This window comes from Buteo buteo, chromosome 23 (assembly GCF_964188355.1).
Source record: "Buteo buteo chromosome 23, bButBut1.hap1.1, whole genome shotgun sequence".
Classification (NCBI taxonomy): domain Eukaryota; kingdom Metazoa; phylum Chordata; class Aves; order Accipitriformes; family Accipitridae; genus Buteo; species Buteo buteo.
In genome coordinates, this window is record NC_134193.1 from 16,112,543 (window position 1) to 16,129,674 (window position 17,132).

The 17,132-nt window shown below is 38.4% G+C and overlaps 1 protein-coding gene across 5 annotated transcripts in view; it reads right to left on the minus strand.

Annotated features, from left to right (window-relative positions):
- CDK5RAP2 (CDK5 regulatory subunit associated protein 2) overlaps positions 1 to 17,132 on the minus strand; it is an 83,972-nt gene that overhangs the window by 16,013 nt on the left and 50,827 nt on the right. For all 5 annotated transcript variants that reach the window (XM_075056100.1, XM_075056101.1, XM_075056104.1 and 2 more), the window contains 7 exons: positions 15,967 to 16,234; positions 14,381 to 14,497; positions 11,619 to 12,219; positions 9,386 to 9,618; positions 5,854 to 5,902; positions 4,884 to 5,068; positions 3,612 to 3,737 (listed from right to left, as the gene is read on the minus strand). In XM_075056100.1, coding sequence (XP_074912201.1) covers positions 3,612 to 3,737; positions 4,884 to 5,068; positions 5,854 to 5,902; positions 9,386 to 9,618; positions 11,619 to 12,219; positions 14,381 to 14,497; positions 15,967 to 16,234 — 1,579 coding nt within the window. The remainder of the gene's footprint in view (positions 1 to 3,611; positions 3,738 to 4,883; positions 5,069 to 5,853; positions 5,903 to 9,385; positions 9,619 to 11,618; positions 12,220 to 14,380; positions 14,498 to 15,966; positions 16,235 to 17,132) is intronic.

The following is a 17,132-nucleotide window of genomic DNA, read 5'->3' on the forward strand; positions in this document are numbered from 1 at the left end:
ACTGAAAGGCTTTAGAATATAACTATTAGCTATCTTACATAATAAGGGATAATGTAGAGCCAGTGGTAATAAGGCCACAATCCTGCAATTTGACCCACTACTGAGACTACTACTTCTGTGCAGAGCCCTGCTGACATCAATTACGCTCTCCATAGATGCAAAGGTCCACCTAACCAGAGTAAAGTGGAGCATCAGGGCCTACAATTGCAATACACTTGAGTTTTCATTATGTTTTGTGCTAAAAAATGAGTGCTAAGGAAGTGTACCTTGAAGGTTTCAAAGGAAACACTGACTGAAAGACAGGCACTATTGAAAATCACAGCAAAGAGGAAGGAAATATTCATTCCCAGGTAAAGCAAAATAAAGGCATACGAAAGCTGAAGGTAAGTCTGAGTAGATACATTAGGTACTTATGGGTTACAAAAGAGCAAACAAAACCCCCTTTTAAAGTTAACTGCTATTAATAACATTTGAAACCTAGGAAACTCAAAATTAAACCTTTGATTTTATTTTGAAGCCTAACATTTGAAATGATTGAAGCAATTATTTTAGTTCTACTTGCACTGCAAACCTCAGCTCTACAGTAACGATGTAGTCATTACCAGCACTTGAGTCATTTATAGAACACTAGAAGCCTAGAGGCATTTAAATACTTAGAGAATCTAAATATTAAAAATAGCATGGCAAAAATAGTGGGCAGATGTGTATATATACATCCATATGATATTTATCGGACAAGAATAATTCTATGCATTAACTTTGGTTGAACAAACAACTCAATATCACATGAATTTAACAGGTTCTCAGCAACAATTAAGTATGTTACAACTTGGTTTTGTTTTTTAAAGGAAAACAAACTAAGGATATGTGGTGGGTTGACCCTGGCTGAATGCCAGGTGCCCACCAAAGCCACTCTGCCACTCTCCCTACTAAGGTGGAGAGGGGAGAGAAAATATAACACTCTTCCCCTGCTCCAGCATGGTATCCCTCCCACAGGAGACAGTCCTCCACAAACTTCTCGAATGTGGGTCCTTCCCACGGGCTGCAGTTCTTCACTAACTGCTCCAGCGTGGGTCTCTTCCACAGGCTGCAGTCCTTCAGGCACAGACTGCTCCAGCGTGGCTCCCCTGCAGGGCCACAAGTCCTGCCAGCAAACCTGCTCCAGCGTGGGCTCCTCTCTCCACGGGGCCACAGGTCCTGCCAGGAGCCTGCTCCAGCACGGGCTTCCCACGGGGTCACAGCCTCCTTCGGGCATCCCCCTGCTCCAGCGTGGGGTCCTCCACCAGCTGCAGGTGGAGATCTGCTCCACCGTGGACCTCCCTGGGCTGCAGGGGTACAGCCTGCCTCACCATCATCTTCCCCACGGGCTGCAGGGGAATCTCTGCTCCGGCGCCTGGAGCATCTCCTCCCCCTCCTTCTGCACTGACCTGGGGGTCTGCAGGGTTGTTTCTCTCACATGTTCTCACTCCTCTCTCCTGCTGCAATTGCTGTTGCGCAGCAATTTTTTTCCCTTCTTAAATACGTTATCCCAGAGGTGCTACCACTGTTGCTGATTGGCTTGGCCAATATTGGGTCCGTCTTGGAGCCAGCTGGCATTGGCTCTGTCGGACATAGGGGAAGCTTCTAGCAGCTTGTCACAGAAGCCACCCCTGTAGCCTCCTGCTACCAAAACCTTGCCACGCAAACCCAATACAGAGTATTAAGTTATAAGTAAAAAAATTGTTTTGAATTATTATGTCCCAAAGCTAAAATCTGCTTCAACTTCACTTAGAAACTTTTTTACACTGAAAGTCAAAAAAAGCCTATCTATTTGGAAAAAAAGTATCATCCTTACTAGAAGAGAGAATACACATATCTGATAACATGAAAGAGATCTTCAAAACATAGTAACAAAAAGGAGCTGTTCTAACAGGTAGTTGCTTTTTTCCTTTCTTTTCCAAATTTCTCCTCCATGCATTGGTAGATGCGCTAAGGCAACAAGAAGACAGATGGAAGGCATAAGACAGTTTATAAAGAAAATATACTTTCACTGCATTAATGGATGCCCTTGCCAGAATCTTTATGAAGCTGTAAAAGAGTTGGAAGTGTTTCAGTGTGGTTATTTCACAAGAACAGTACGCCTTTCCAGCAGTGTAAATACTTCATGAATGAAATAGATGCTTTTTATACACCTTTCCATCACTGTAAATTTTTCCTGAAAGCAAACTGCCATTTGCAGGTAGTCTCCATTTAAACAACAACAGAAATGGATCATGGGGATGATGTAAAACATAATGAACCTAATGTCAATATTAGTGAAACTGAGTAAAAGGAAAGCATGTATGTATTTATTGCCTGCTTCCAGTCTGAGTAATATTGCATATTAATCAATGGTCCTATGGGGGGAAATGTGGGAAGGAGAGCAAGAACACAGTAAAGTGTAGGAAAGTATGCCTGGAATGGTGTCGTGGTGTGCTTGAAAAGGTGCTACAAAAGCATCCTTAGTGAAAGCCTGGCTACCTTCTTGTGAAAAGTTTTAAACGCACCACAGAGCTTGGCTTTCAAAGATGCTGAACACTAAGAGAGCAGTGACTCTGAATTTGCATACCTATTTTTAGTATTTTTCCTCCACTGCTTTATATTAGAGTTTGGAATGAAAACCAACTCCATGTTAAAATTTCCATCAGTTTCTGTCAGGTATTTCTCATTAAAAATTCACTATGTCATTTTGTGTAGAACATATTTATCACACCAATCAATTCAAATGACAAGCTGAACACTGTGGCCTAGGCTCTGTCTAACAGATATTTTGTCCCTGTATGTAAACACAAGCTGGCTTTAAAGCAGTCAGAAAATCCCAGAGAAGGCACCTCCAACAGTCCTGTTAGCAGTGGTGCTGTACTGACCACACCAGGTATACACAGAGTAGGTGTAGGAAAGCTAATTCCACAAAATTCTTACTGTGGATCAATAGCAGCAATGTAATTTAGAGCAAAGCATGTCCTCCTGTACTCATACTGGGCCCAGGCCCCACTGAAATTATGTTGATAAAACGGGCTTCCTCTCCTGCAACTGTCCCTGGCCGGACATGGCAGAGAATTAAAAGAGGATGACATCCTAAAATCCAAGACCATTACAACAATAATGATATCTCAAAGGCACAAAAATAAAAAAAAATAAAATTAAAAAGCAGGCTGTTTGCTGATAACAGAACTAGAAGGGTCTTTCAATTCTCTGTATGACATTCAACCACAGCATCATCAAATGTCATAAAACTACTCGGTAGTCCTGTTCTCTTAGCAATATGTGCAACTGTAGGTTTGAGGCTGTGTGGTGTACCTGTATCCCATAAAAGATTTGTGCATCAGTACTGGATACACTTCAAGCAATGGACTCAAGGAAAAGGCACATTAGATCTGTATTTATGCCACTCTACAGGCAGCGTGGAAAAGCTGTGTCTGTTGATGGAGCCCAAGATGCAGCAGTACTCAGAGAAAGGCACATCATTTTCCAACTGTAAAGGGGTGGGGTTAATTCAAAAAAGCACACAAAACATTTTCAGCAGCATTTGATCCCTCAGGCTTTAAGAAGGAAAGGCGGATTTAATAATCTGTCATAAAATAAATTCTTACCTTGATCAAGTTCCTTGTCTGTTATTTGTCTCTCAAGCTGCTTCCTCAGTCTCTCATTAGTTTTTATGGAGTATTCTAAACGTTGTCTCAGGATTCTAATTTCTTGCAGATGCTCCATTAATAACTCTAAATAAACCAAGAGACCACTTCTTATTTAGAGTAAATGACTGTATTCCTTTACACTATGTACTCCTGTCAAATCTAATATGTGTTAATATTAAGAAATGATACAGAACTGTTCAAAGTGGCAGACATTAAATATCTGACTCCACAACAGTCTTTTTCCATATAATGCCCAAACTGTGCATTTAGTGAAAACTCCTACTCTACATTTTAACTTAAACAATGGTCCACTTTTAAGGCTCTTTAAATTTCTTCATCCTACAAAACTGTAGTAGACAACAATTTTATCTAGTTAAAACATTCCCCGTACTGGGAAATGAATCCAAAGGTCTGCAATGCAGCTTCACATTCAGGCTCGATGCACCAATAGTATACATTTTTCCTTATAACAATAGGAAGCTTACCAGAGCAACTCAGATATAAATTTGACTTTGACTTACACAATGCATACCATAATAAATAAATCTGTTCTATCAAGTTTCATTACCATACCTTTTCCTTCTTGCTTTGCCATTCTACAATTTTTCTTGCATTGGTTGTAAGTTTCAGCTTTACTCAGGAACTTATCTGTTCTAACTGTCACTACCTTATTTGTCAGTTTATCCATGTCATACACTCCTGGTTTACGCTGCAATATTTTTCTCCTGAACAGTACGTGCTATCTCAGCTATTAAATTTTCATCACTGCCTATAACAAACTACTGCAAGCATCACTTGTGCTTAGTGAAACTATCCAGGTCAAACATGACACCACTTATTAATTATGCAGCACTTACAATTCTCAAGGAAACACAACACTGGCTTTTATAAAATTAGAAAATCTCTCTTTTTCAACGTAATAATCTCTTGACAATTGTCTATTTTCCCCGTATAACTTGTCTATTTAAAGACTGTCTGGAGTACTGTAAAAGATGATAGTCTAAAACAACAAAGACACAAAATATCATAGTTAATTTTGTTTCAAACAGGAGGTAGTTCAAATCGTTGTCATCTCTGTATGCCTTATTACTGAAATTGCAATGATTATGCAAGATACTGGAAAGCTGAAGCAGACAAACATTCTTCATTATTTCTTAATTAGTTCCCTTGTGTCTTATTTATCACATTTTCCCAATATCTAGTGAATCATCAGTGGGGAAAAAAAATTACCTGGGGGAAACTTGCTTGGCAGAAGTGCCAGTGTGCCGTGCTGTCCTTCTAGGTCATGTCTGTGCTCAGGTGATCCAAGAGATGACTTTTCTGACAAATCAAAGTCAGACAAGCTATGAAGAGCAGATGGTACAGGTGATTCATCCTTCAGTTGCTGGTACCTTGTGGTGTTCTTGTCATTATCCCTTTTGTGCCAAACAAAACGTTTTAAAATACAAAAATTATTTTATTACTTTGAAAGCATGAACAGAGAGCATGGTATCAAATTTACAGGTCACAAGTAAAGCAAGTGAATTTCTGCGACAGAACATGACAAACCACTACACATCACAGGTACATATCAAGACTGAAATTCAGACCTCACTAAAGTCAGCAGGAATAATCAACGGACCTCCAGCCTAGTGTTCATGTTCCAGCACTAGGTAGTCACCTTCATGTTAGGGGATCTCAGACTGCCTCGAACAGGCAGCTGAGGACTTCTGTAGCACATAAGAATCCCAGGCTGGCATAAAACCAACATATGCAGCATAACAACACCTGCTCTCTTCACCTTCAGCATAAGGGTGTTTTGAGAATGAACTTCCACAGCACTGTACTTCAGAGATCCTAAGCCAGCCCCCAAGGTCACAGAAACAGAAAGGTGGCTGACTATCCCTCCTAGCAGCTGCAATTAGGATATCTGAACATACACAGCAGTGTATTATGGCACATGTTTTGTTTGTTCATGAAAGGAACAATCCTGGTATGCTCCATGACACTTCCTCTCAGTATCTCAGCTGTTTGATAAGAAGAGTGGAAAAAAGCCTTAGTTTGTTTTCTATGGATTTTTTATTAATAAAATGGATATTAATGAAACAGGCAACATAAGCAAAGCCCTCCCAAAAAAGCAAAAAAGTGGAAGTTGTGCTACAAAACATGGAGCATCCTTATCAATTTATCAAACAACCATATGTTTGAATTGCACTCTTACCTTGGAGCTAATTCGTAAAGTATAGTAACTTCTGCACCTATTGATTCTCCTGCAAAGCAGAAATACCTGATTAAAAACAGATATTGAGAATTATACTTTTTCCCCCTCCATCTTAAACTATTTAAATATAGAATGGTAAATTAACAAGAAATTAGAGACGTCAACAGATACTCAACACGCTGTGTATCAGTGTCAAATGCTGTACATGAACAAAACTTTTAATAGCCCAGCAACAAAGCAATAGCTTTCTCCATAGTTCAGAAAAAATTATTAGGTACCACAGGTGCCAGATTTTACAGCCTTGGTGTTTTAGTTAGCATACAGATTATGGCAAAATAATTAGGGGTACATGCCATTACTTCTTCAACAAAAATGATATAAAAACAATTCCATCACACTTGGATTTTGTCCAGCCAGAGTCAGGCTAACCAGTTATCCTTAATAAAGGGGCATACACAGGATTTTGCCTGCAGTATTCTCAGTGGTAGAGTGTGTGAACACAAGCGCAATTCAGCGCAAGAGACCTGGACTCAGACCCTAATTTGAGTAAGGAAGTAAGAGCTTCATGGTGTCACCTTGGCTCCCCATATTCTAAAATTTTTGTGCAATTAAGCAAAAGTGGCAGGCAAGAGTCGCACAGCTGAAATTTTAGGGGAAATGAACTGAAGGTCGGGATGGAAATGCAGAGACAGACGGTTGTTTATGCTGCTTCTTTACAGTCAATTCTTAGTACGCTGGATGTTCTTTATAACTCTACAAACGTCATTTTATTTTAATGTGTGATTCAATGCAACACCATTGTGTTAGATATATTGAACTGTCTCGGTCGTCAGTGACTTTTCATAGTATATAGGATACCATCTGTTGGTTTAAAGGCATTTAATGTTTATTCACTACACAGTCTTCTCATTTGTAATGCAAGAAACCTCTGTAGCCACTGAAATCATTGAATACACTCAATCTTTTGTTACACTGCTATGACACACTAGGCGTAGTACCTTTTTCTCATATACAACTCCTTTATATGAGCAATCAAAACTGCAACATGCTGCCACTATCTGTAATGAAAGGCAGAATACAGATCATTGTATGGCTGGGCCCTGAAAGTTTCTGAACAAAGTGAATCTTCTAGAGCCAATTCAGGAAGACTTGGGCGTCAGGGTCCCTATTTCAGGCCACCTCAAGTGTTTCGCTGAAGATGTCAGATTGGCAGCTGACATCTGTGGAAGTATTGCTAGCTGGGTCAGAAAGAACAACACTTGGCAACGATAGGAAAAGGTCTTTCTTGCTGAATTTCACTCATGATAGCATCCCTTTTCCATTGCTTTGCTGCTAACTTTCTTCAAACTACAGACTGAAGACAATATGCATGATATACTCCTCCCTCAGGTGATAAATGTCGATTTTGATGCTCATTTTACAAAACATGGTTGCACTTTAGCTCTCTATTATGAAAGATAGCATGCTTTTCTTAACCAGCTAGACTATTTGGCAGCAAGATGCAGGTCTCTTAGGAAAATAATTAGAAATGTTAGGAGTAATACATCTCCTAATACAGTCCCACTTTTTAGACATTTAAGGCTTTGCCTTTCCAGCTTAATGTTTCCCCACCTATTGTTTGGGAAAGCTGGGATAAACAGTCAAAGGACAAGAGCATTTTCAAATGTGTAAGCTCCCATTTTTCAGACAATATGCCAGTTGTCACTGATAATTAAAGGGACTTTGCTTACTGGTACACATTACAATGTCCTCTCCTGGGTATAAACTCCATTCAGCACTAAGCTTTCTCTAACACCACTGAATCATAGAACGGTTTGGGTTGGAAGGGACTTTAAAGATCATCTCGTTCCAACCCCCCTGCCATGTCAGGGACACCTTCCACTAGACCAGGTTGCTCAAAGCCCCATCCAAACTGGCCTTGAACACTGCCAGGGATGGGGCAGCCACAACCTCTCTGGGCAACCTCTCCCAGGGCCTCACCACCCTCATCATAAAGAATTTCTTCCTTATACCTAATCTACATCTACCCTCTTTCCGTTTAAAGCCATTACCCCCTGTCCTATCACTACCTGCCCTCGTAAAAAGCCTCTCCCCAGCTTTCCTGCAGGCCCCCTTTAGGTACTGGCAGGCTGCTATAAGGTCTCCCCAGAGCCTTCTCTTCTCCAGGCTGAACAACCCCAACTCTCTCAGCCTGTCTTCACAGGAGAGGTGCTCCAGCCCTCTGATCATCTTCGTGGCCCTCCTCCAGACCCGCACCAACAGGTCCGTGTCCTTCTTATGTTGGGGGCCCCAAATCCGGATGCAGTACTGCAGGTGGGGTCTCACGAGAGCACAGCAGAGGGGGAGAATCGCCTCCCTCAACCTGCTGGTCATGCTTCTTTTGATGTGGCCGAGGATACGGGAGCTGCAAGCACGCGTTGCTGGGTCATGTTGAGCTTCTTGTCAACTAACACCCTCCCAGGTCCTTCTCCTCAGGGCTGCTCTCAATCCACTCATCGCCCAGCCTGTACTTGTGCTTGGGATTGCCCTGACCCATGTGCAGGACCTTGCATTTCTCTTGTTGTCTTCTCCTAGGACCCCTGCTCAAGACGCTCTTGTTTACTATTATGTCCTACAGAAACCCTCCAATACACACTGATCTGCAATTCCACAGTCTCTTAAATTCATGAGCTACTCAAAATTCTGAAAGGAATTATTCTTCTCTGCCTTCTAACCAAATAGATTTTCCCTTTCTCCTCCCTTATTTTAATTTTCTATCTGCACCATTTGGGTGGGTTTCTCCATAAAGTCTGTGGCTCTTTTTCTTGGTTCATCCACTGACAGGTGATTTTACACCTGCATACAATTTAACTTGCATTATTTCTACAGGAATATCAATAATGTGCGGATCAGCATGGTATTATCTTCCAACTGTGGAATCCAGGATTCCTTGCAGTTTCTTTAAAGGCATTGGCCATAGAAAATTGCCTAGATGGACTGCTATATGATAATTTCTTCTTTCACTCCAAAAGCATAGCCCACATCTCTGTACTGCATTTACCCTTCTTGCAAGCAACTGCACTTAAGGGGAAGAACTTCAAGACCTGTATTTTCTCTTTTTAGTTAAGACTGTGTTAAAAACCAACTGCGAACCATGTCCAATGAGAACCTTTCAACGGAGATACCTAGTGCTTAGGCTCAACAAAGTCAGCTGGGCTGCTTCCTGAAATAGAAAATTCTGAAGCCTACTTGTAACTAAACTTTTACTAAACTATAACCACTATATTTTGAACAGTTAAAATATGCATGTGCTAAGATAAACAATGCAAAATAGAAGGTGTCAATACAGAGGACAACTACAGAAGTAAAATCCAGTCTTGCTGAAAGCACTAAAATTTTACCTTCCAAGATACTCCTCCCTATAAACCATTTAAAAGCAACTAAGAGGAAGTAAGGCTTCCTTTTCACTAAAAAGATAAAAAAAAAAACAACACTTCAAATTTCAAGAACATTAATGTATCTCAGACAATAAGCACAAAATACTGCTACTTACCATACAGGAATTTCCTTTCTAGCTTCTCAAACAGTAGTACACTTTGATTCAATTGCTCACGGAAGCCTTCAGCAACATAATAGTCTACATCACTGGCTTGAAGCAGTTCCTCAAAAGCTTTAATAAGGCTCGTCAGATGTTGATGGTAAGCGACGCAACCACTGCGGATCTCTTTAATTTGTTGGCATTGAAAGGAGAGTTCTCGAGCTTGTGAGTGAACTAATGAATCATATCTGAGAAAATGAATTTATCTTTAAACTAGTTTTCTGACCATAAATAACATTTAAGTATAAATAAAAAGTGAATTAAACTTATATTCTTAAAATCTAATATTATGCGACTATTTCTTTAAAAATGCTTTTACAGCTGCAATGAGAAATATATTGTCTCTAACTGTTGAGTTTTGTATTTATAGGTGTAACTTGTGGGTTATTATCTTTCACTTAAGTGCTTCATTTATAAGATGGGCAGCAACTAAGGTGTTGACTTGTTTGTCTGCTTCAAAATAACGCGGATGGCATGCAAAGCTGCCAAATTAAAATAAGTAAGAGTGAATACATGAAAAGAATTTTTAACGGTACAGATATTTTTCCTGACTGGTTGGATTTTTGTTGTTTTTTTTTCTTTTTAATTCACTATGGAAGAACAGATAGAGCTATCCCTTCTTCTGAAACTTTATGTATTTCCTGCCAGGAGCACAATACTGGACTTTCTGAGCTGATGGTTTCACCCAATCTGAAAATTCTGCACATCTCTGCATGTTTATTACCAGAGACATGACCATGACAACCACTGTAGTGTCCAAACTCTTGTACTCCACAAGCCAGGATATAAATTTCAACTCAGATCAACTGGATTTATTCTACACTTGCAAATATAGACATCCCCTTTACACTGCCACTGTCTGTTCACAGATAGACGTCTTTCTACAGAATCATACAGAATCATACTAGAGAGAAAAAGGGAGAGGATCTGAAAAGATGCAGGGAACCAAACAAAATATGGGGCATAAACAAAATCTATGATGGTGTGGGTTGTTATAGAATTTTTATTGTCATTTGTATAGGAAGAGATGCATAACTCATTTTTGGGTCTGTCACTTGTGACTCATGCAGTTGTCCTAGACAGTGGCCATAAAAACTTTACAGCAATCCATACTGTCTCATTCCTTAATTTACAGTTAGATCTTCCTTTGCAAAATGGATGAGGTATATTTTCAAGGTATGTAAATTTATATGTACTATGTAGCACAATTGTATTTTATGATAGTATTACTAAGAGATATACAATAGTCCATGTTGGTGGTTGCTCAGTGTCTCCAAATATTTCTACTCAAGCATTCCAAAGAAAGCCAAAGGCTGAATACCTTTCTTTATTATACTTCCTGCCGTTCTATAGGCCCTCAGGACAATAACAATATTAGAGGGGGAAAAAAGTGGAGGGGAAGTTGAAAAAGGTTTGGTCTTACAGGACCTCATTCTATGACTGTGATTTGTATATATGCAAGCCAAAATGTTGCCCCCAGTCTTATCATACAAAAAACAAGACTAATACTTTCCAGCCTCCCATAAATGATCTTCCAGCTTATAAGCTTATGCTATAAAATTTCATTCATTAATTTCTATATATATCTACTTTCACATCCTTCAAAGGAAGGCATTACAGCGCTCAACTGCAAAATAAATTATAACTAGAGCGTAAACTTCTTATTTTACACATAAAGTCTGGTCACACAACTAGAAGGGCTAGCATGAATCTGCCAACCAACTGCCCACAAAAAGATTTCTACCTTAAATGGGGTGTTCCACTTTCTTACACTTGTCACCTGAAAAAAAACTGAGTGATGCAAAACTATAATATTTTGATTACAGAGGTCAACCCATCTCACAGAATAACCTGAGGAGATCTGACTGCTCAAGAGAGGATGTCTTGCAGCAAAGAGAGTTGTGGATCTGAGGTGTGGGGAGAGACACAGGTGTGTGGCACAGAATCATTACAGAGAATGATATAAGCTTATCAGGAGCAGTTCTATTGCTAGAGAAATACTGTTTTGTACTTCAAGGCATCTCTTAACTAAACGTTTCAGTTGCTTTATGTTAATGTTAGTGAAATTTAGCCTTTACTGTAACAACACAGTCCTATGTGAATTCAAATTATATTTGTATTATTTTCCTATGTTATTTGGTATTGCTGTTTACAAAAAGGAACCTGAAACAGTAATAGCTTTACTCACTTGGATGGTGATGTTTCTCTCAGTTTGTTCTGAAGATGATACACTTCATCAAGATGCATATTTGCAATTTGCTCTTTTTCAAGTTCTGCCTCATTTGCTGATCGTGGTTCCTTAAGGTTTTGTGCTGTCCGTGTATCAGGTGCTTTTGAAGACTCTGAATTCCTATTTTCGGTGTGGATCTCGTAATCCATCAGCTGATGGACACCACAAAATGTTTTGATTTCTTGCATAGCTGTATCTTGCATTTGTGTAACATGTCCTTCCATGGGCAAGGCTGTGTCACTCAAAACTATATTGGAAATACCACTCGATAAAACCTGGTCAGAGGTCTGTAAATGAAACATGAACATTTTGTACTTTTCGAGCTCAGACTTCATGTTCTTAATTCTTTGTTTCAATTCTTCTATATCATCTATGACTTCACAGTCATCAAATGCATCTGTACTTGTTACACTCAATTTGAGAGCACGCAGGCACTTGGAACCTGAATATGCAGTGGCTGAGTCAACGTCCTCATGTTCCATGGAATAAAACTCTTCATTTATCTCTTTTAATGAACGACGGATATTCACGTTGCTAATGTTATGATGATTTTGCATTTCTGAAAAACAGGAGGCTTGCATGTGAATATTAATACTTCTTTATCTGACATTCTGTTCTTAACAGCACCAGAATGAATTCATTTACTTCTATAATAACAGAATAAAACTGCAGAATAATTACAAACTATACAATATTAGTTTTGGACTTTTGACCTCTATGATTTGCCCATTAATTCACCTTGCACATTAAATATTTCAAACCCCTTATCACCTTTCAAATAAACAATACTCAAAATACACCCACTTTCTTTTCCCAAATGATTGAAAATTACTTTTGCTATATGCAGTCCTGAATCAGACACTGATGAAGCCCAGACCTTTCCAACCACAAAGATGATAACCTCAAACATAAGGCACTGAGATTTAAAAGTAGACTCTATGACTTTAAATGGTTCTTCCTAAAACTTCTAATTAAATATTTTTTTTCTCCTCAGTTCAAAAATTCTATACAAAACCAATTGGAGCATAAAGTCAGTGGAGTTTTTAAAAGATTACCAACAAAATAGTAACATTTTTAAAAAGGGGCTTTAATAACTTTTAAAAATGTGTTCTAAACAAAATCCATAAAAATGTTTGTTGTTAAAGGTTTTACTGGCACTCATTTGGCATGCACATCACATCCCTTAGTTGACTTTGCCATTCATAAGTAATGGAATCACCCCAGATTCAGACCAATAAAAGCTATATATTCCTACATATATTCTATGTTTATAGTTCTGTGTGTGTTAAGGGCTGTACGTGTAAGTATCTAGGAAAATGGTTATTTTCTGGTTACCAGTAAATTAAATTTTCTCCCTCTATTAGTTCTGCAAAAGATCACTACAAATTAGAACGTCCCTTTTGGGAGTCATTCATTGATCTTGCGGAGGTCTTAATACTTTCAAATTGGTTTCCATGGAGAATTCGAATGCCCAGGTTCAAGCTCTAAATCAGTACAAAATCTCAGGGGGGGCAGCTGTATATGAAGGCCCAAGTCAAGCCCAAGCACAAGAAATTAAGAACAAATATAACCTAAAAGCCAGAAAAAAATGAAGCTGCAATACTGGGATATCAACATATTTGAAATTAAGGCTAGATGATGTTCTCTGCAGTACACAGATTGCTGCACACCATTATGCATGTCATTCCAAAGGTGACAGAATCACAGGATAGAAATGCTTCCAAGAAAATGCCCGTGTATGAATTCAAGACGACACATTGAATAAGGGAATGCAACACTTAAGTTCATTAGCTTCTCCTCCTTCTCTACCAGTTGGTTGCTGCAGTAACACAAATGTCAAAGAAGGTTGCGGACTGAGATGGAAAAAAAACCAGATACTAGATGAACTCTTAAACTCTGCAGTCCTGATTTCACACAAACGTTCCAGATAACAAAATAAATAAATACAGATATTAGGGAAGAAATATTTCTGATTAGAATACTGGTTACACCTTTTAATGAAACACTGCCCTTTAATTGAAGGAGAACTAATAAGCTCTCTGTGCATATATGTGTCCACGCACACAAAGGGCACACATAGAGCATGATCCTGCAAACCAACTGACTGGCTTCAGTGGAACTACTTATACAAATAAAATTAATGGTGTGACAAAGGATTACAAACTTGACCATATCCTCTGTACTCTATACATAACATGTTAACCAGGTTATTCAAGCCCTCCCAAAAAAGACTACTGGATGATGCAGAAACACTTACTGCACAGTATTAAGCCTATTTACATTTTCATTAAAAGATTCCATTAGGTTTCAACCTAGTTGAATGCCTTCAAATAATTCAGATAAGCAAAATTCTATCATTCAATTGCTTCATTCCAATAGTTCATAACTAGATGCAGAAGCAATAAGTAACAAACATTTAATTCAGAGAAGAGTTCACAAGTGAGGACATTAGCAATAGAGATCAGAGTTAGGCATACAACTCATTATTTTTACTGGAAACCAGACTCATAAATCCCTGTGGCCCTTCTGAAAGCATAACCCTTAAAAGACCAACTTGGATTCTTAGAGCAATTAATCTATACTAGCTAAGAAAACGAGATTTAAAACCCACAAATAATGGCAAGGGAGACAATTACAGTAATTTACAATTTTGCACAATTCAGAAGAAACTAGTTTCAATTTTATTTTTTTTTTAATACTATACCATATAAATGCTCTACCTTGATAGTTTTGCTGATTTTTGTCCATCGCATATTCATTCTTGCCCCCTGTACCCAGATCAACACCTTGCAACTCCACCTGGACCTCACTATTATCCAGTTTGAGCAATGAGTCAACTGGAGAATAGTGGGGGAAGGTAAAACAGAAGTCAGTAAGTGACTGAAAAAAAATTCAGTGGGGATGGTTAAAAAAACAAAAAAAAAAACCCCAAAACCAAAACCAACCAAAAACCAAACAAAAAAAAAACCAAACAAAAAACCCCACCGCACAAATCCAAACCTGGTTCTCTGACAATTTGGAACAGGCAAATCATCTAAGGAAGAACTACTGAAAATGTAATACAAACATTACTGGTCATACGAAACAGTGTTTGCACTTATTTTTAAAATACTTGAACTAATTAGAAGGATAACTACTAAGAATGTGAATTGCGAAGGCTTCCTACCAACAAATGAAGATAAACATTTGCAAGTCCCCTTTGCAATGCAACAGTTAATCAATTTTTAGTGCATTTCTATATATGTTTTATGTTAAGCTTAGAGAAAAGGCTTAAATGTTCTGCAATATGAGCATTGATCATAAACTAATCTGCAATCTCCCACTGCATCAAGTCTCAAAATTACTAAGTGTGCAGTACAACTGTTATCCAGGGTAAAGAAATCAGTGTGGAAAGGAAACCACAGGACTGCAGTCCTAACAGGTTCTGATTCATTTCAGGATCCAGGTGGAAGTACTGCCCTTCTCAGAATTATCCATGGATTTTGCGCCTACCAAAATTAATTGCTATAGTCCCATCAGCTTAAGTATTTACAATAAAGTTGTGCCATATCTGTCCCTTACCACAACAACATTACCATTAACAATTAAGTCTCTGCAATCTCTGCATTTGACAGTTGCTCACTTGCTACTTCATTGAATCTTATTTCATATATTTACACCTCCTCTCTCCCTCACCTATCCTTTATATCTCTACTCAGTTTTTAATCTAACTGCTAAGCGCATTTTTGGGTTTTTTTACCACTCCAAATCTTTATATAATACCATTGTTCTCTGCCTTACAATTTGTCATACTTTGCCGATCCAGATACTTTGTCAACAACTGAGTTTAAATTAACCCAGCCACACTGGAAACAGATGACTTGACTGATCAGTGGAATATTGGAAAAAAACTTACTTATGCAGCATAAACAAATACAGTATTTTTATAATCTCCTGTCTCCATTACAGACAGTTTTCATTACACTTGGCATCCTATAAAGGAAGTTTTTCATTTATTTAAACATTGACATATATATGTGCATATATGTGGGCACCCTGTGAAACTGTCATTTATTATATACTTTATGCCATGTATACACAGCACTTCCTATTCCATATAAAGTTGTTTTACGTTCTAGCGGCAAAGATAAAAGAAAAAGAAAAAAGGTGTTTTTCAAGATCTATACATAGTTGCCTACCCAAGAAAATCGTAAGATTAAGCAGCATTGTACATATGTAAAAATGATCTGTTCTGACTTTCTACTACAAGAAAAGAAGCCACTGTTTCAAGCATTATTACAAGTCATTATGTCTGCCCTTTATTTACCTCTCACTGATGTGCTTTCCTGTGCAGGCTCTTCTTGAAGGTTTTCAGTTACAGACTCATTCAATAATAACTCTCCATTTGCTTGTGGCTGAAATTGTTTGTTTTGTACTTCACATGCTTTCAGACCTTCATAAGGTGCCCTGGTACGATGCTGTAGTTTTGAATCTGACTTCTGCATACCAGAGTTCAAAGGCACCTTTTCTAATGGTCTGGATGATTTTAAGAGAACGGGCAGGCGGGACTTCTTGGGCAGGTAAGCAGAATCAGTCTGAAAAAGGCATGGAATAAAATGGGGAGTTGGTAGCTCACATGTAACAGTCGAGTAAAGGAAGTATAAACAAACATTCCAGGAAAAATAAAAATGTTCCTGTAAGATCAGTCAGCTGTCACATTAGTTTTGAAAATAAGATCACAATATCCTTACAACATGAAAAACAAACATACAGAGGGAAAAAAACATATATCCCACTAGTTCAATTTTCTGTAAGTAACTGCTGCTTATGCCAGCCACAACCACACAGTGAATGGCTTCCAGTTCATGAAGCAAGACAGCAAATTCACCATTGAGTAGCAAAGGCTTTTAGTCAGTAGGCGTCTTAGTTAACTCTGAATTTGTGTAAGCCCTAGGAAAATAGTTTCTCACCCAAACTGACCTCTCTAACTACTACTTCCCACTCTCCTCATTTATATCATAAATGTCTGACAGCCTAGTAACCATTTCCCTGAAATGCTTTTTTTTTTTTTTTTTATATTGAGGATCCTCCTTATTTTTCACAAGTTCCTGAATGTATTTTTCTTTCTTCCTTTTGTCTCCACCCAACAGGCCCTACTTTGTACCAGCCCACTTTCATATCTTTGAGAAAATCAACATAGCTTTGCATCAGCCACAGAGGCAATTTATTCTGCCATAGAGAAATTCTTTATGAACAAGAATAGCTTCCTCACCCATACAGTCTATAAATTGCTTCCGCAGGATTCCCATTTCCTACTGTAACAGACATTCCATCATTGGAGTTGGTGGGAGAAGTTAAATTTCTTAAGTCACTACATTTTAGCCTCTCACCTTTTGAAGACTGCATAAAATAAATGTGTTCTTGTTTAAACCACAGAGCATAAAATAGTGCTATCTCCAAAAAGATAAAAATATGCTATATGTTGATGAGAGT